We start from the raw sequence: 20796 nt of genomic DNA on the forward strand, positions 1-20796 counted from the left end.
CTCTCCTGCGTAATTAAATATGTGTTTGTTTCCTTTCTCCTACACCCTTATTCTTAAAACGCAATTGCTTAAAGAATGAGGTCGGGTGACTATGCAAGCGACGTCGAATACCCAAGTGGGTTATTTCTCCGCAGAAACGAGTTTAACAAACGTGTTGAACCCTTGTCTGAACTTAATCTCTTAATCTCCTTTTGCTGTGCTCAGCTCAGAAAGGCAGCGACCTTCACTCCAGTCCAGCTGTGACCACAGTGAACTGGCTTGACAAACAGATCCCTCGTCTACAACACTCCTCTCCTCCCAGTTCAATTCTGAGGGAGGAAAAAACTGAAAATAAGAAGAATTACAAAAAAAAAAAAGATACAAGAATCAGGCTGGATTCTTGTACAGCACGTGTAAAGAGTTAAAGCAAAAGACTATAAATACGAAACTGTGACTCTGGGTGCAAAGTATGTTGTTATCTGGCTGCTGTGAGGGAAGGAATGTTTTATGGCTTAGAGAAATGTAAATAAAATTGACAAGCAGGAGTTCAGAAAAGCCAGCAAGTAAGCTTTCTTGCATGCAAAGAGGTGTGGAGGCTGGGAGTACATTCGAGAAGCATCGGGATCCTCCATGAACACACGCCAGCGTCGTGTCTAATGCTTCTTCCAGAGATTGGAGATTTGAAGATTTCTGTTAAATAACTAGTGGCCTCATCATTGTGCTTAATAATAACGATTAAGCTGTAAAAGTGTAACTTTGAGTATCGGAATTGGTAAAGGAAACATGTTTTATTCTGCTGAAATCCTTGTGTGTGTGTGTGTGTGTTCCTTCACACAGAGAAATACATACACAAATAGTTGAGTTTCCTCACAGATTATTATACCCATGAAAATGGAGCACAAGTAGGTTAAGTGACTCGCACAGTGAGTCAGTGGCTAAGTCAAGATTTGAACCTCCCGGTAGCAAGACCCTTTAATCACTGGACCACCCAGCCTCCAGAAATGATTTTACCTGTGGCCAGTCAAGCAGGGCTGCGGTCATCTGTCCGGTTTGATTGCAATCACCATCAATAGCCTGGAATGTATGAACAGTCAGAGCACACATTATCCCTAAGGTAGACACTCTCTTAACTAACTCCCATGCATTTCAAGCAACCAGCATGTAGCCTTAAAACACATTTACAAAACATCACAAACACTTGTTAAGTTTATGATAGCTTTGTTATCCTCTGTGGTCTGTAGAGAACTGACCTTGCCTTTCATTAAGTGCGCTTGACTTTACCAAGGGAGACCCAACTTCTGTTACCTAACAGGCAATGACCACTGCATGGGACGCTAGTGCTATAGGCAATAAGCAGCCCATTTCACACAGTTACATGATGAGCAATTGTGAGACGATGGTTTATTTGGAGGTGTCCGATTGGTTGGCTACCTGCTTCCCCACGATGACTAGACTGGCCTCTTCTTTCTTGGCCAGGGCAGCCATGATCTGCAGTGGGCCTAGGTTCTTGTAGTCCTTCCCCGCAACCTCCACGTGGATCCCTCTGTCTGCGCCCATAGCCAGAGCTGTGTGGATGGTTTTCCACAAAACACAAAATACGCGCACTGAAGCAAAAGTATACATTAAATACTGCCTGATTCAGGGGTATACCAGTAATGACAGATCTAATTAGACAAATATCATACTTAATCATTTATTGTATTTTATACAAGCCTGGTTATGTTTTAAAATAAAAATACATGTGTTCTATATGTGCTCTTGCAAAACTTCTTTAGAAACACTGCTTTGCAGCGTGTGTCCAAACAATCTCTTACAAATGCTGAACAATTCAGTAATATTTTCAAAATGCAAACATAATTAAACATACGCTGTAATCGAGAACAAAACGACGTCAGCCGCGTCGTGAAACAAAACCTTAATTTTTAATTATTTTTTTTTTTAAAGCACTCACCGTGTTGCTGGGACGCATGGAAAAAACTACAACCCCCATAATGCTTTGCAAGCGAAAGTCATAAAAGGAAGGTTGACAGCGTGCAGTGTATGCAACATGCATAATAACAACACAATAATAAGTGCACAGCTTATATAACACACACACGACGTGGGACACCTTAATTCAATATATCTTTATTAAACACAGACTTACAGTTAATTGCAAATTGAAACTAGTTGTGATATAGTCCCGGGTATCACTGACCGAAGCACGGCCTTTAAGTAAGAGAGACAAAACAACGTTGTATTTCAATTCTCAACAGCAGCTCCACCAACGGAACATCTAAATCTAAATTTCCAAAAAAGGGTTATATATTTTTTGGTTGCTTCATCAGTAGTGGTAGATCGTTTTAGTTTTGGGGTTGCAATGATGTTACGGGAAATGTTTTGCTTGCGCCTCCTCTTCCCTTCAAGGCATCAGCTAGTTTGTGTAAAACCCGGATTGCATCGGCGATGCAACGGAGTTTATGAGCGTTTTGTGCGACTGAGAAACTGTGTTTTGCATGAATGTTAAAATATGGTTTGTTCAGCGTTTTACTTGCAAGCTGCTGGCTGTTTCCACGCGTTTATTAAAAGGAAAATACTTAACAAATTGAACTTTGTAATGCCGTACTTGTCACCAGTTCTTTCTGTGTAAAATAAACACACAAATAAATATATACATTTCCAGGACTGAAATATCTGCATATATTGAACTACAGGCATAGAACGCACATATTACAGAAGAAAATGAATAATATTTACAAATCTTTAATAAAAAAAAAAAAATTAAGACTTTTTTAAAGTATTTTTTTGTAATATTGATTAGATAATTCTAGGCAGATTTTAATCAGCAAATTGGAGTAAAATATAATATTGGATTACATTGTAATATTTGTAATACCTGGACTTGTTAAATTATCTTTTTCTCGTATTTTATTTAAGAGATACATAGTGAGGTAAATATTGGTGGTCTAATCCCCAAGTAGTCATAAATTTATCCCACAAATATATATATAGCTATTACTCTAGTGAAAGCGTTATATTACAGCCAGCAACGCAATTTAAACAGGACATAAACCCTGTAATGAAATATTACATTCGCAACACTTCTCTCCGAAAATGCAAACAGATGGGCACTTGCGAAAGGTTCAAGTTTCACACAGCGCTTTCCACGCAGCCCATACTACCTCAAAAAAAAAAAAAAAAAAAAAAAATCTCCAGTCTACTTTTCTGTAATTTAAAACGTTAAATTAACCTCTTGGAGTTAATTAACCAAACAGCAATAGCTGCAGCATTATTTACTATATATATATATATATATATATATATATATATATATATATATATATATATATATATCTATCTATCTATCTATCTATCTATATATATATATATATATATTACAGCGCTATAAATCTGCTAGATTCATCCAGTCCGCATTTTGCTCGCTGCAGCCCCGCTGCGGATTGATATGTGAGAGACAGAGAAAAAGAAGGGAGGAAGAAAGAAAGAAAGAAAGAAAGAGGGAGGGTCGGAGGGAGGGAGCCCCCTAGCTAAGCGTGCACAGCTACTGCAGACGCCACGCCTGACACAGCCACGCTGCGTGGGCCGGTTGCGAGACAGAGACACAGCGCTCTCTCCATTTTCTGCAAGCCAGGTCTCTCCTCACGTGTCCTGGGAAAGGGATCTCACATGACCCGCGTGTTTGTCCCCGTGATCAAAACTTCCATCTCCTGTCTCTGAAATTCGCGTTTTAAATACGAGCCCCCCCCCCCAGGTCCCCACATGGACATGCTGGATCACGGTTTGGACACTTCAGACAGGTAAGCGAGACATGCAAGCGGAAGGCTGTTAAATGGCTTCTCTCCCTCTCTCTCTCTCTCCAAACCTCCACCCCCCGCATCCTCCATTTTCAGTTCTTATCTGCTAGCGACAGCAAGCAAAGAAAAGCTTGTGCATTTAAAAAAAAAAAAAAAAAAAAAAAAAAAAAAAAAAAAAAAAATATATATATTATATTTATTTAACGTTTGCAAAAGAGCATAAAAATTTCCGGTTTATCTTTATTGCATTATTTTGTAATTATTTTTGTTTGTAAAGCAAAAAATATATTTAATGTTTTTTTAAAAAATGTGTTGTGTGTCACACCACATATATATATATGATATATATATATATATATATATATATAATATAAATATTATATATATAATTGTGTGTTTTTTTGGGCCGACCCGCACGTACAGTTGAGTCTTTGAAAAAATGAGATACGTTGCTGCCGTTCAAAATGGACGGGGGCAGGCAAGCCCTGCTAGCTAGTGTACTGTGTGGCTACAGTTATAATTGTCGCTAGCCTGGGCCCTCCGTGGTTGAAGATGTATTGGTTGAAAACCTTTCTGTTTTGAATTTGTATTGTACAGTCTGTCATATAAGAAACAAAAAAACGATTAGGCGGCCCGGACTGGAGGAAAAGGGAATCTAATAATTATTTTAACGTGACCCCGATATAGGTATTTCATTTCACTGTGCGCATCTCCTTTTAATTGCATGTTGACCATTTCGTGTTCAGTTCCCGTTTGGGATGTAATGTCAATCTGATGAGAATAACAGTATAGTCGGTGCTAGGCTGACCAAAGGCAAGAGCGTTATATATTGGTTTAAATTTAGAACATGAGCATACAGCGTCCAAACTTTGTGCTTGACCTAAAAGTAGTCATTGCGGTTGGTCTCTTATGCAAAATGTGTGTGTGAGATATATATATATAATATATATATATATATATATATATATATATATATATATATATATATATATATATATATATATAATATATGTATATGTGTGTGTGTGTGTGTGTGTGTGTGTGTATATATATATATATATATATATATATATATATATATATATATATATATATGCTATGCTACTCTGTCATCATCATCAGACAACAGTAACTCAGTAGACCTTGCATGCTTCTGTCTAAAAGCACTCTCTAATCACATTCAGCCGCATCACTGGGCAGGTTCAGCTTCCTTTGCGTTAGCAGATTGATTTTGACGGGCTTGGCTTTTAATAAGCAGCCCTTTATGGCCTGTTTCTGGTGCTCGAGGAAGCAGAATAAAAATGAAATCTGCTCGCGTCTCTGTCCTCAGCCTGCTGTGTCTTTTCCCTCTGGAGGTCTCGGTTCATCTTCTCCGGTCACAAATAAAATGATTTCGGTACAGTAGCTTCAGGTTAACCCCGCAAGGTACACACATAATTTATTGAGCGGTCACTCGGACGGTTTCTTCTTAAAATACATTGGAGAGCGACTCAAGTAACGCGAGGAGGAAGCTGACAGTTTGCGGCGTTCAAGTTCATCCCAGACGTGCTCGGATTGAGATCCTGGGATTGGGGTGGCCGTCGCAGGTGTCTGAAGCCTCTGCCGTGCTCCTCAAAACAGTTCTGACGTGTGTCTCTATTATGGGACCCCCTGCACCTGCTGGTTTCATTTAACTGAGCTCTCAATTAAACGAGACCCTTAATTGAACAGATCCTGTGCTTAATTAGACCCTCTGTAATTGTTTTCAGCTCATAAACAGTTGCAGAGTTCAAGGTACTTATAAAATGTTATAGCTAACTTGAACTCTGCAATTGTAAGAGCTGAACACGAAAAATATCTAATTAAGTAAATTATCAGTTCAGTTAAACACTTTACATTGTGTCCCTGATTACCATGTATTTGCACAGTAGTTGCATAGTAAATACATGTGTACTTACACATAATTACAATAGATTTATACATGCATCATAATTACAATAGATTTATACATGTATCATAATTACAATTGATTTATACATGTATCATGATTACAATAGATTTATACATATCATCGCTCTCTCTTTTTCAGCCACGAGAAAGGACAGGAAACCGAGGAGGAAGTGCAGCTGCAGGAAGGTAAAAAGGGTGAAATCCTCAGTGCTAACATCAAGTCCGCTGTCAGGACCCTGAATTTGTCGGTGTAATTATTTGAAACAATTTAAAAAAATTATTATTATTTTTTTTTTAATCCCCGTCATTTGTCGAAATTGATAAAGGTTTAGTTGTTTTTAAGACTGAAAAAAAATATGTGGAAATAAAAAAAAATTCATTTGGATTCCAGGGCAGAGGTTGCTTGCATGCAAAAGAGCTTGTTTGAATCTTGCAAAAATATGCATTTGTCAGAGCTATGTCCTCAGTAAGTAATATACATTATTTTCCAGCGTACATAAAGCCTATAAAAGTATGGTGTATTTGCATAGGTTCGAACACTTGTTGGCAAATTAGATTGCAACCTACATTCTTATGATTTATAAAGCACAGTTGTTGTTTTGAGATTCAGCTTTTATTAGGGAGCTCCCCTAAATCCCTTGTTTATAAAGATACAGGGTATTAATGCTTGTGACAGAGTAGCTGTCTGCCTTGTGGGTGCGTGCATTCGCTGCTGAGCGACAGGCAGGAGATCGAGATGGAGGTTGAAGTTAATAGTGTATGAAAACTTTGGTGGGATTTGCAATCTGTGAACTAATCTTCTCTATTCAATAGTAAACAAACTCTGGCGACTTGCTTACTCACTGTTCGGTAACCAACCCTGGTTCTCTGTGTCTCCCTGTCTCTCACACATACGCTGCTAAAGAGCTTGATCATGTCAGATATGGCATGGATTACTGTACTATATATTTTTTTTATCTTAAATAAGAACAGTCGGTTGAAAAGATAGTGTAGCTAACCTTGGTGTGCTGTCATCACAAAGAGGTGACTGAGTCAAACCCATATCAAGGTCTGCTGTATTTCAAATCCATCGCAATCGCTGAAACCAGCTGAATTTCTGCTAAAGCTTCAGTTGGCAGCGTTTCACACATATGCCTTCACAGGTCATGCATTTTACATCAACAGTGCTGATTTAAAAAGTGCAACATAAATTGACTTTTTTTTTTTTTGCCCCCCCACCCCCCCCACCCCCCCACCCCCCGGGACAGGTCTGGACGAGCAAACGGCTGTGGCCATTGCCAGTGTACAGCAGACCACAGCATTCGCTGACCACAATATCCAGTACCAGTTCCGCACAGAAAACAATGGAGGACAGGTGAGCTGGAGAGCGGAGTTCCTGCATTGTGCTTGTCCCTGGAATTCCGGTCCCTTGAGTCGGACTTGCATTGCCACAGTACTGTAGTATTGCAATTTTTCTTCTTGAAAGTTCTATATCAGTTTCAAAATGTTAGCCTTACAACTGTATCAGTCCTGGTTACATCAGGTTGATCAACCAGGGAATGATATCTGGGACAGGAGTTCGGATTGCATATTAAATTAATATCTATTGACACTGAAGTGTGTGCTACATATGGCAGGTGTTCACATTTTTTATGTTACCTGTTAGTAGGCCTTTAAATAAATAGGCTGGCAGTGATGTAGCTTGTTTTGCATTAACACACCATTTTTTATTTTTGTTTGGGGGGGAGGTTTAAACAGCTGATCCTGGTGTTTATTTGTAAACACAACTGGTCCTACACCATGTGACAAGGCTGGCTCAGTGATTGGCTGTTCCTGGAGTCACATGCTGGTCAGGAGGGAGTCACATGAGCAGTGGCGGCTGCTGTTTTTAGTAGCTGTGGGAAAGGGACCCCTGCCAGCCCAGGAAATCTGAACTGTCTAGGGAATCAGACGGGCAAAAGAGCCTTGATTTAATACCTTACTAGATCCATCAGTTTCTATACAAAATGAATAGTTTTGCATACAGTAAATTATTGCAGTGATGTGTTTGTACTTTCAACTACTTCCAGCAGTGCTGGAATTTTGTCTGCTAAAGCTACCTATGTAAACCAAGTGGGCTGTCAACCAGGTCTGCACATCTGTAATAAAAACTGAAACGAAACCTGACTCCTAAAGCGGTAAATTAATTTGACAGTAGTGTCTTTGTCTGTCTTGCTGCAGGTGACATACAGAGTAGTCCAGGTGACCGATGGGCAGCTGGACGGACAGACCGATGCCACGGGGGCGGTCAGCGTTGTTTCCACAGCACAGTTTACTGGGGGACAGCAGACGGTTGCACAGGTAGGAAGTGCCATTCTTTCAGCACTTCTCTACCCTGATCTGATTTTTAGTTCGCAGTAAGCAGTAAGTAAGTTCTATTTTTCCCAGTGGTTGAATCGCAGGCAAGTTGCATCTCGACAGCTATGGCCACAATGCAATGCAAAGCTGTTGGCTGCAGCTGTATTTCTGGTAAATGTTTTGCATGGCCCCCGGCAGTGTAGCAGTGTCTCTGATGGCCTGTCTCTTCTCCAGGCGGTGATCCAGAACCCTTTCAGTAATGGTGGCAGCCCAGTGACGGACACAGTCAGCGGGGAGACGCGCTTTGCCTATTTCCCTGCGTCCACGGTGGGAGACAGTACCACGACGTCAGTGTCCATGCAAACAGCCGACCCAGCCCTCGCCCAGGCAGGAGGTAGCGCCATTGTTCAATGACAGCCCAGCCCGTTCTGTCCAGCACAGGTTTTAAATGAACTTTGACTTCAGTAAAGAAAACAATACCGAATTACTCTCTTGTGCCTAGCTGGACCCTCTGCTAATGCACTATCCTTGCACTGCTAATGAGGCAGTGTAGATATAATATCCTAGTTCATATTTTAGTAGTAGTATTTGCACTTACAGAAAAACTACACTATTTAAATATTAAGCCTGCACTGTAACAGCTGTATGTTGTCTTGGACAAAGCAGTCTGCCAAATGCATTGAAAATAGTTTATATTCAAAATCCCATTTTGTGCATGGTTAACCAACGATCTCGCTGTTTCTTCTTCCACCCCAGGTCAGTTCTACGTAATGATGGCCCCTCCAGACGTGCTCCAGTCTGGGGCACAGAGATCCATCGCTCCCCGGACACACCCGTACTCTCCGTAAGTGAGCCCGCCCTCCCCCTGCGTGGGTCGTGCATTCTGAACCGGGGCTGTTTCAGTTGACGTGCTTAAAAATGACTTGTTTTGCGAGTGTCTGTCTTCGTTCATTCACCATAGGGACGTTGGAGGACCCATACACTTCTCAGGTCCCAAGTAAAATCAGTTTAGAGGTTTCAGCCTGGCTCAAAGTTGCACTGTCCGTTGCTTGTGTAGCTCCCTCGGTCACTGTGTGCACAATTGTACCACCTTAAATTTCCTATCTATGTAAAGTTATGACAGGGCAAGTTTACTGAACTCCCACAGAATTCACACAAATTATATTTTTAGTCTTAGTTTTTATTCATGAATCAGAGTTATTTAATTAGTTATACAGTTGAACCAAACTCTAGTCAGGCTGAACTGTGGATATTGCCATTTTTGGGGTTCGATTCTAAATAACCTCTGGTGTATATTTTAATGTTAGACCCGTTCCACATCTAAAATTCATACAGAAATTATTCTAATGCTTGGTGATGTTTTGATAGTTATTCATGCCACAGAAAACAATTTCAAGACCAGATAGCTCAGACACTCCGACACGACTAGGCTAATATGCACACGGGTAAGGCAACACAGTCTTTTTATGCTAGAAGTCATTTTTGTCACCTATTCCATTGAAGCACCCTGATAGAAATGTAAATTTGGCACTGGTATAGAAGTATACTGTCTTCCAACAAGTACTGAGACTAATGATAAATACAGAATGGCAATTTTGACCCCACTCAGACCTCTCTGAGAATCTTGATGTTCCATCTTTATAATCATGCAAAATAGGATGATGTAATGGTGACTGTTGCTATTTTATTGTCTTGGCAGAAACCAATTATTAGGAGAAAATGAAGAGAGCCCCCCCCCCTTCTGTATTAATTTGTCCCAATACTTGTTAGAGGGTAGTTTTGTGTTTAAGTAGTTACAAAAAGCATAACAGGCACCCTCAAATGTAAAGAATTGTCATAGCAATTTTTTTGTCTTTTTTTTTTGCATTTGAAACTGTTTTTAAAGGTGATTTATTGATCTTGCCGTCCTAAATGCAACATTTAACAAAGACAGTCTTCGAAAAAGCAGTAAAGATGGCACTATTGTTAAAATGTCGAATTTTAGAATAGAATTTAACGGCTTTCTATAGTGCTCTGTTTTTAAAGGGATGTATTTTGGGGGCGCTCAAACGCACGCACACACACACGTGTTAGATTTCTGATTTCTTTGGTTATTGATTGATGTTTACTGTGTTAACGATTGCTGTGGAAAGTGTAAAGTTGTGTTTGCCTACCGTCCCCAGAGAAACTGTTGAAAATGAGATGATGCATCACGACAATTCCTGGTGAGAGAAACTTTCAAATCCCATTAAAAAAATAAATAAAATAAAATAAATCTGTGTGTGTCTGTAGAGTGAGAGAGAATTGGAGCAGTGGAGTTCATGTTTAGAGATCCTTTCTAGTTCCTAATGCAGCCTGCAATGTAGAGCGACTCTGTCACTTCCAGTGTTTTTCAAGGTCTCAGTCCTAGCGACGTCACAGTCTTGTATCTTCTTGTTCTGCTGTTGTCCTTTTCCATTTTCCAGTGTTCTGTTTTATTTTTTTTTTTCACCCGCTGTGGCAAGAGACCATGCCAAGTGAGAACAAAGCCAGAAAATGCTTTCAAAAACCTTTTTCGTTATTTCGTCTATGAAACAAATCTCAATTAGGGATGGCTTCACACATTTATTTCTTGGTTCCTCGTGAGTGTGTGTTTTTTTTTTGTTTTTTTTAATTGAAATATAAGCGGGTTATTTTTTTTTTGAGATGCAGCGTCTTGTTTTCAAGGGGCACCCCAAAATGCAGCATAGTGAAATAAACACACGCAGGGTTCACTGATACCTAGGAGAGAGATATAGCTGTAGCAGGTGGCAACAGTACGCCATGGGAGAAAAATAAATACAGAACCCCGAAGCCTGGATTAATGTGTGATTCATTGCGTTGCTGTGTGAACCATCCTGGTTCAGTCCCCAGTTGACTATGTAAACAACGCTGCATGGATTTGTCACCTTGAATGGCATGCGATAGATGCTGTTTGCATCTCCTGTGACATGATTGCCAGCCCTCTACCCTGTGGTTTTGTTACCTGTCAAATTCCCTTGTTCCATTGATTTTTTTTTTTTTTTTGAAAGCTGCAACTTGCTACAAATCTTTGCACGTCCAGTGTTTTTTTTTTTTTTTTAAATCAATTTTTTTTTTTTTGGTATCTAGAATTTTTTTTTTTTATTTTTTTTTTTTTTGGTGAATATATTACAGAATTTCCTGAGCTGTAGCAGGTTATTGATTTTAGAACAACAGTTTGCCATAATGATGCCACTCAATAATTTTTGGGGCTAAAATGTAGACGACAAAGAAAATTCCTAGATCAACCCCCCCCCCCCCCCCCCCCCCCCCCCAATGAGTTCCTGATACTTCTTGCATGTGACTGTGTGTGATTTGTGGAAACACGAATGTAGACTTTTTGTAAAAAAATGGGTGAATTTTAACTGGAAGGAATACTTGTACACCCTCTATGCAATTCAAACACATTATATCATGGGATTCAGTATTAATTTTTGAAAGGTCTATATTTTATATATATTATATATATATATATATATATAAAATCGCTCAATATAGAATTCTAGGTGATGCAAAACTTTTGGCCATATCTGTCCTGGGGTATACATTGTGCTACAGCTATTGGGAACCTCTAGTAGTGTACCCCACCAGATTCTAGTACACCTTTCAGTCTGTTCTTGTGAGATCCTTACTTTCTGATCTGACTTGGCTGTCTGCTCTGGGTTCCCTAACTCTCTCTCCATGCTGTGTGCTTGCAGGAAAATGGACGGCCCAAGAACACCCAGAGATGAAAGGAGAAGAGCCCAGCACAATGAAGGTAAGCGATGGGGAGGGAATGGGACACACACACACATAGGGTTTGGGAATATGCATGACTCCATTTTACTACTGCCGTCCTTCGATTTAAAAAAAACGAGGTCCTATTGGAAGTGACTCTGCAGCAGTTGTTAATGATGCAGAGTTCACCCCCCTAGTCTCTGTAAGTCACTTTGGATAAAAGCGTCTGCTGAATGACTAATTTTAAGAATAATAAAGTAAGTGGCATTGTATTTTACAAGATAGGCTTCCATCATTTGAGAAGCTTAAAGTGCATAATACATTAAAGCGGACTCTGAAAGGGTCTCTGTGTAGGCTGGCATCGTTTTCTAGTTGCAGGCTCCAGGTTCAAATCCCAGCTCAGCCACAGACTAGCGAGTCAATTGTGCTCCGTCCTTCGCGTTAGACTTAAGCCAGGTCCTGTTGCAAGAGGCTCTGCAGCAGCAGCTGATGTGATGATGTCTCTGACGCTTTGGATTAAAATGATCAAATAATAAATATGGAAGTGCTGGTTTGTAAGCAGAACACACATGGATACTTCATTTTTTTTTTTTGTGTCAACTTTCCAGTTGAGAGGCGACGGAGAGACAAAATCAACAACTGGATCGTCACGCTGTCTAAGATTATTCCAGACTGCAACACCGACAACAGCAAGACAGGAGCTGTAAGCCTTCTGTTATTAACTGCTCATACTCAAATGTTGTGTGTGTGTGTTTAAGCTACAAGAGATGCTAACTTTCTTACTTTTCTGTGATTTTGAACTGTGATCAGCTTTTAGAAGAGACCTTACAAGTTTTAACCCTGATCACAGCTGTTAATGTTATCACTGCCCTCCAGTTTACAGGAGTGCTAACCAGAGCATTACAGTCAGTTGCCTTCCTTCCTTATCCGAACCAGTAATGTTCTCACAATCCCTCTTTTTAACCCTTTAAGGTGCACGGGGCATCTGTTCCCCGCAAATAAACATTGTGCTGACTCTTACTTCTGCAATGAGATGCATGAAACAGGCTTTAAAATAGATCTGGTCGTCCAAATTGTCAGTTTCCTCCTTGTGAAAATTCCTTCTCCAGAGCAATAATGCCCCTGAACTAGTTCTTCGTTATATATATATATATATATATATATATATATATATATATATATATATATATATATATATATATACACACACACACACACACACACACACACACACACACACACTTTCACATGTATTATAATGTGCAGGGCCAGACTAAAAGTACTCTTCCTCTTCCTGTCAGAGTAAAGGTGGGATCCTGTCAAAGGCGTGCGATTATATCAGAGAGCTGCGTCAAACCAACCAGCGGCTACAGGAGAGCTTCAAGGAAGTGGAGAGAGTCCAGATGGACAACGAGCTCATCAAACAGCAGGTAAAGCATGACGGGGGAGGGGTTATTCCCCGGCTAGAGGGGATTTAGAGCAGGGGGCGTCACAAAGGAGGGGGAATGATGATCATGATGATGCAACACAATCAATCGAAACCTTGACCCAGATGGGTCAATCGATGAACAGATTCTCTTTTACAATGATGACCTGGCAAGAGGCTGGCACCCACACAGCAGACCACATCAAACGCAATAAATCTCAACATCGTCAATCATAAAATCCGGGTAAAACTCTGCAGCAATGAACAAGCTGTTTTATAACTACCTCAATCCTATTTTTTTTTTTTTTTTTTTAAATGATTCTGCTATCTCTGTATTGTGTAAGTACAGTACAGCTACAGTGCATGTGTGTTAGTAAGGGATTTGAATTTTGCGTTTCAGATTGAAGAGATGAAGAATGAGAACGCTTTGCTCCGAGCTCAGTTGCAGCAGCATGGCATCAACATGGGGGAGAGCACTGGACAGTAACAGCCAAGCGAGAGAGAGAGAGAGAGAACTATAACAGAAGAAAGGGAATTGACTCATTTCAAAACAGCACACCCTGGGAGCCAAAAATAGGCCGACATGTCTTTCCTCCAAATTTCAGTTCCCCTTTTTTTATTTCATTTGTAAATATCAACAATGAACGGAGACCTTTTCAAGCTAATGGGTGGTACTGTTGTCCAAGACAAGTTTAGTTTTTATTTTTGTGTGTGTTTGTGTTTTTTCATGATCTGTACATTTTACTAGTGTTTGCCATGTTTGTTCTTGTCTTTGTCCTTATTATTTCTTTTAGAGTATTATTATAATTATTAATATAATTTTCATCTTGTTTTTTTTTTTTTAAGTTATTTAGATGAGAGGGGAGAAAAAAATAAAGTTGAAGTACCTCTTATGCTGCAACAGGAGGCGCTACAAACAAACAAAACTAGAGAACACAGCTGCAATTTCGTCTGTCCAGTTTGGGGGATGTTCTACAAACTGCACGTAGGGTGTGTGTTTACATGCTAAGTCCCTTCATTTCCCTCTATATAAAGGAATGTTAAATATAATTCACTTCTGAAACGTGCTTCAGTAAGGTGCATCTGAATAAAAGCAGTGTGCTTGGATGTAGCTGGTAGAGATTCCTCTATTTGTTTTGAAGCATCTTTCTAGGGGTGGAAGTGAAACAGGAAACTTGGAGAGACAAAAAATATAATATGCCAGCTAGATTGCAGCATTTTCAGTAGATTTCTGTTTAGGAGTTGAATATATAGGAAGCCTGCTTGTGTCGGAAGGAGTCATTAAAACTCATTTAATAAGAGTTGAAAGTGGAGGCTTTCGTTTTCAGCCAGTCGCTTACTTAAATTGAGTCTGTCTTCAATATAGCTTAGAAAAACCTTTAGCGTATGATTTAGCAGAAGCTTACATAAATTTTAATTACAGAAGGAAAGAACATTTATTTAAAACAGAGTAAATTTACTCTGAAGTAAACTTTTTTGAAAACGTATCATTTCTTAGAACGTGATCTTTTTGTTTTTTGAACACCCATTCAAAAGACATCATGACAAATCCATCAATTAAACCAGGTGACAATCTGGTGCTTGGAAACGATAAGTGAAGCCCTGACCGGTTCGGTCTTAGCTAAATAAAATCTGAGGCTTGCCCTATTGAGATACTGTATTTTGAGTTGGGGAAGACTTCACGAGAAGAGCGGTGAAAAGCTTTGGGTACTGGTCGATGGAGATGGACCGTGTGGAAGTTGCATCAATGAGGTACATGAAGGTTTTATATTGAGTTAATTATTATAAACGTGCACAAATTGGTGTAGCACTTAAAAGGGGGTGCATATTGTTGTGAAAAAAAAAACCCGTGGGTCGCTCTTGAGAAGATTAGTTTGGCAACAGTACCACCAATTAAGCAAACTGCTCTATACCCAAACATCTTTTCTGCTTGCAGCTTGGAGGCTGGTTGAAGGACTTAAGTGTGTAAATGTTCCCGCTGGAGCAACTCTGAAAGAAAGAAGGCAGCAAGGAAATACAAGGATGGGACTTTTCGTGATTGTGTTTGGGAAGGAAGGGCATCCAATAGCCACCTCCCTTTTTTCCCCATAAGCCAATAGCTGGAACTGTTCTTACTGTGTAGGATAACCAAGAAAATGGCTGCCAGTTGTTGGTTAATAATAATCATAATAATAATAATAATAATAATAATTTGTACTTTTATTTTTTGGGGGGTATTGGGGCGTGGACGGGGGGTGCAAACAGGAAACAATGGCAAGGTTTTATTTGTCTTCAGTAGTATAAGCATGAGATTAACCAATGGCTAACAGTCTTGCTGAACACAAAGTAGCCAACAGCAACACTGTTTTTTTTTTTTTAAGTAGCCGGAACTGCAATAACAACCAATAGCAAAGCCCCAACCGTGGGGCGTTAGCCAATGGCCGGTTGTCTCTAAGTAGCTGGGAGCCAATCGCGTGTTTTGTCTTTTATAACATTGCAAAATAAATAACCGCTAATTTCCTTGTCAACTGTCGTCTCTTTTATTGTTCGATCTGCTTTAGTGATTTCAATCTGAAACGTGGAAGTTGATTTCGAATGGAAAATATTTCGGGTGGGGGTAATTGTTGCACACCCCTAGTGGTTATTTATATACCGCCCCTGAAACAGAAATTCCATCTTGCCCGTGCTTGCTCTGAGCCAGCCCCAAACACAAAACATGGTAGTGACTTTATTAAACGTACCAAATATCTATGAGCGTAGAAACAGTATTACTAAAATCAAATGGAGATAAAGTATTCATTTAACTAACTGTAGTGTGTATTTTGAAGTCCTAAGCTTTAATATATATATATAACCCCTTTCTCCCTCTCCTCCCTCCTTTCACGGCTCTCTTGGCCAGTCACTATGCCGCCTGTGTCACCCACAGCCCGGCGCCTCTTGTCTCTACCCTCTGCCTGTGGTTAATCATCTCTGATCCCTTTTCCCTGCTTTTGACGACATTCTGCCTCCTTGTCCTGCACTACTCACATTGGCTGAAACAATGCAGGCACATCGAGGTGTGCCATTGGACATATCAGATGATTTGTTAAGTTAAACGGGCGTACTAAAGGTTTCATTTTTGAGCTCAGCATGGTTCATAACAGTGTGCAATACAAATGATATTTTATTTTATACAGCGCCCTACACAATGGCATCCCAGAACGCTGTAGACAGATAAAAACAAAACAAGAGAGCTTGCGTACAAGACACTCTCAACTGCAACCAGTTATGTACAAGCGCATTTTAAAAAAAGTGTGTTTTCAATTTAGACTTAAAAGACTCGGTTATACAGGTGTAATGGTTCTTGGAGACAGGCTGGCTCCTAATCCGCGAAGGACTTTCAAATTACTACAGCAACTTTAAAATCTATTTGGTAACTCCCTGTTAACCAAGGTCAGGGGTCTCCAGCCCCGGTCCTGGAGAGCTCCAGTCCTGCAGGTTTTCTAGGTGTTTTTACATCATCAGTGGCTAAAGATCTGGAACACCTGTTAATCGTGACTAATTAAGCCAATAATTGGTGCAATTAAGTCAAAGAGAACTCGGTTGAAACAAAAACCAGCAGCCACAGTAGCTCTCCAGGACCAGGGTTGGAGACCCCTGCTCCAGGTCCTTCCTCACAAGTGCTTCCTGGGTCATCAGTGTGGACTAAATGTAAGCGAGTGAGACCCATTTGATTGTTACTCTCCTTTAAGAATTACATCGCAACTGAGAAACGAGTAAATAGTAAAATTGGTTTAATTTACAAAGTCTGAGTAAAACACTTAAAAGCCAAAAACCTAAGTATAACCTTGTTTTGAATAGGCCCGCTCTGCCTCTGGAGACAGCATCCCTGCTCCCATTGCTAGCCCTGGCAGGGGTCATTGCCCTCAGGTTGTGGCGCCCAGGAGTCTCCACTCCGGACTGCCAGGAGCCAGCGATGTGTTTGTGGAGACTTGCACACACAGATAGCACGGGCGCCATGGCACTGTCAGCAAACAATGCGGCTGTAATAAATAAATAAATAAATAAATTGTATCCTTGAAGATGTTTCTATACTGGACCTAATTGTGTTACTGGCTGGTTTTACATAGAACCCATTCACGTAGACACGTCTGTTACAGAACGACAAGAACCACTTTTCTTTAACAATAGGGTTAATATACAACAATATATTGTTTATATTCCATTCAGCAAGTTTACTTATACATAACTACATCATATATATATATATATATATGTGTGTGTGTGTGTGTGTGTATATATATATATATATATATATATATATATATATATATAGACACACACACAACCCACAGACTACAATGCATATTTTCATGGTGAACTATGTAACATGCCTGTATAAATACAAATAAAATGTACATTTCTAATCATGCAAAAGCGCAAACCCACGTGATTAATGGAAAGCTACTTGGAAAGTCTGGGTGATAATATACTGGAAGCGCCGCATGGGAGGTGCGCTCTGTGTGGCAACCTTGATACGGTGTGTATAAATACCTGCGTTCTGGTGAGGTCGGGCACAGCAAAGCAATTACACAGAGCGACTGAAAACAAACGGCTTGCTTAGCACCGCTGAACCATCGGAGAGAACAGGCTGGACACTCATTGAACTAAAGCGCTAGTGTGGGGCTAGATCTGAAAACTGCGTGCCAGTGACTTCAACTTTATAAACACTAATAATTACCTTTTTATTTTTGCCTAACTTGGTACAACATAGTTTTTTACAGAGAACACATGGGTATTAATGAATTTTGTATATGCTTTTGAAAGAGCTCCAGTCATTCAAATTATAAGCACACTTCCATTTCTAACCAATACATTATTCAATTGCTCAAATTACTTGCGTGGTAATGCTCACTTCAGTGTGCTTTCTGAGTGGGGAAAATACTTTTGGAACAAATGAATAAACGCTAACACTCAAGTGCTGTGTCTGAATACGGCTGCTTGAGATATATTTTGTAAAATAAACAGGTGTACATATTCCTACTTACGGGGCAACAATACTGAACATGAATGTACACAATAGTATAACATTATTGATTGACTGGTGTACTTTATTTTTGACTTCTGCTATTTTCTTCAGACAGAAGACCAGGACAGGCAACAAGATCTTTCCAGTGTGATTGATCAACGGACAGCTGTCAGTACAGAGGCGCACAGTCCACTGGTGAGTCTAGCTGACTCTCTCTCTCTCTCTCTCTCAGTTTCCCTGTCATTAATATACTTGCTAAGCCTCCCTAGCTGTCTGTTTCCTGTGTTCACCACTCTGTCTTGTCAGCCCTTTTATTTTGACATTGCTGATACTGTCTCTGAGCAATTTCTTGGTACAGCCTAAGAGCAACCCATGCGGCCACTAGTACTCCTTTGTCAAGCACTATTCAATCCTTCCCTTTTCTGGAAGACTGCCCTCCTCGCACAGCTTTATAGATTGAGACTCTTCAAATTCTTGGGACTATAGCCCAGACATTTCCAGGAGAGAATTCCTAAAAAGAGAAGTTGAAGAGTGGCAATGAAAAGTAGTAGAAATATCTAGCAGTAGAAACAGATTCAAAATGGTAAATGACATGCTAAAATCCACAAGAGGCCAAACTAAATTCTTAAAAATACACCGAAAGGGTACCAGTGATGCCCCCCACCACCTGTAAAGGAGACACGTGCACAGCGGGGGTGGAGCTTGTACAGCACACAGTGTTTAATTGAGGTGTGGATACTTTGTGCGATGTTTCTGCAAAATAAAAGTGCACTCTTGAAATTATATTTTCTTTTTTTTTTAACCTGACTTTATAGTAGTTTTTGTCTTATATTTGCTTTTGTTATGTTTTATCATTATTCTTCAGTTGTCCTTCTTCTTCTTCTTCTTCTTCTTCTTCTTCTTCTTCTTCTTCTTCTTCTTCTTCTATTTTTACTACCTCTTTGATATTACAGGCTTTTTTTTTTTACCAACATTTAAAGCAGTTTGAAATACTGTGGCATATGAAAGGCGCTATACAAATAAATTAAATTGAAATTGAATTGTTTCATATGGTACCATGCTCAAAGCACAAGCAACACACTATGAAGCCCATTTCAGGCACCTGAGCATCTTCAATAAAGGCTACCCAACACAATACGCCATGCGGGATGCTTAACACAGGCTACTCTGAGCCATTTCCATATGCCAATGGGATAAACTTCTTAAATAAAGGAGCATTTCTAACTAAACACAGGGTATTGGGGAAAATTCAAGCCCAAAACATCAGAACAGGTCTTTCCTAAATCCATTTGCAGTAGTGGCAAGTTCTCCAGTGACTTTACAGGATTTAGCACGTCGAGCCAACTAGTGTTCATAGCTTGTAACTGCGACGGCGAGGTCCACGTTTCTTCTAAGCTCTGATGCTCTTGTTTTCCAGAATTCCCTGCTGCTGCGGGAGAAAAGACAAAGCCACCTCTCGATCTGCAGGTCCTGCTGCAACTGCTGCAAGAACAAGGGCTGTGGCTACTGCTGTCGGACTTAGGAACCAGAGCCCCGGGTCACATCCTCTTTCAAATAGCTATCTATTGTATGCACGGTAATTCCAGCCCCACTGGAAAGACCGGACTTTCAACGCTCCCCTTTTTAAACTAAATGAGTTAGCAATTGGAGCTGGGTTTCAAAAGCAAATCACCGCTTTATGTGTGAGTTGGCCATATAACAGTTTGCAAAGTGAATGCTGTCATTGAAGCAAATGGAAATCGCATTGAACCGCACTGGGATGGGATCTCTGAGCCTCCATGGGCCACAGCCGCAGACAATTTAGATAACATACATGTCAACGTTGAGCAACGCCAGTCTTGTCCTCCACTACTCCTGCTTGTCCTTCAGGTCCACTTGAAGCCTATCATTCGTCTCAGGTCTTAACATGTACACTGTGCAAACCGGTTGCTATCTAAACTGCTTTTTGTCTGTTTGTATATAACTGTATAATATGTTTTAAGTTTTCTGTTTTCTATAACTATATGAAATAAAAGAAGTTACTTAAAAGTCTGGTTCTGGACCACCTGTTACACACCAATTTATCAGTGTATGCATTTTTATCAACAGCAATGGACACAGATTTTGCATTACTTATCATTTTAGGATTGTGACATGAATATATATATATGATTATATATATATATTATATATATATATATATTTTAGATATATATATATCTATATTGATATATATATATATAATATATATATTATATATATATATATATATATATATATATATATATATATATATATATATAGATATACCGTTTTCATAACCCCCCGCTTAGCAGGATTTGACGGTTAATACCAAAAGTCTACTGGATGCTGTAATAGTAGTATTTCATATTGGATGTTTGAAATGTCACAATATACATGATTCTCAGGAACAGGACGTGTGACTACACCGTTCCTCAAGCAAGCTTGTCACATGAAAGTTAATTTTTATGAGATTAATATGAACTACATACAAATCTGCTTGTCCACTCACATCCAGCAGGGGGTGCAAGGAGACAAGCAGTACTGCATAAAATATAGACTATAATTAATGAGTCTTAAACATGCAGCAAAACATGTATTTGATTAAATCTGTGAGGCTCAGCTCCAAC

The 20796-nt window shown here is 39.7% G+C and overlaps 1 protein-coding gene across 3 annotated transcripts; it reads left to right on the top strand.

Moving 5' to 3' along the window:
- Positions 1-3480: 3480 nt before the first annotated feature.
- Positions 3481-15678, top strand: LOC121304395 (upstream stimulatory factor 2-like). 3 transcript variants are annotated; one of them, XR_005947949.1, is made up of 12 exons: positions 3483-3776; positions 5842-5888; positions 6941-7056; positions 7902-8021; positions 8253-8412; positions 8775-8862; positions 10181-10222; positions 11735-11793; positions 12362-12456; positions 13055-13183; positions 13580-14169; positions 15116-15678. XR_005947949.1 is itself a non-coding variant. In XM_041235508.1 (11 exons), exons 1-11 carry the CDS (start codon positions 3739-3741, stop codon positions 13664-13666), a joined length of 981 nt encoding a protein of 326 aa, XP_041091442.1. In that variant the 5' UTR covers positions 3483-3738; the 3' UTR covers positions 13667-15678. The 3 variants fall into 3 exon arrangements, 2 of the variants coding, with proteins under 2 accessions (XP_041091443.1, XP_041091442.1); XM_041235508.1 differs by having other exon boundaries at positions 13580-15678; XM_041235509.1 differs by lacking the exon at positions 10181-10222 and having other exon boundaries at positions 3481-3776; positions 13580-15678.
- Positions 15679-20796: the final 5118 nt, after the last annotated feature.

This window comes from Polyodon spathula, chromosome 37 (genome assembly GCF_017654505.1).
Source record: "Polyodon spathula isolate WHYD16114869_AA chromosome 37, ASM1765450v1, whole genome shotgun sequence".
In the NCBI taxonomy this organism is placed as follows: Eukaryota; Metazoa; Chordata; class Actinopteri; order Acipenseriformes; family Polyodontidae; genus Polyodon; species Polyodon spathula.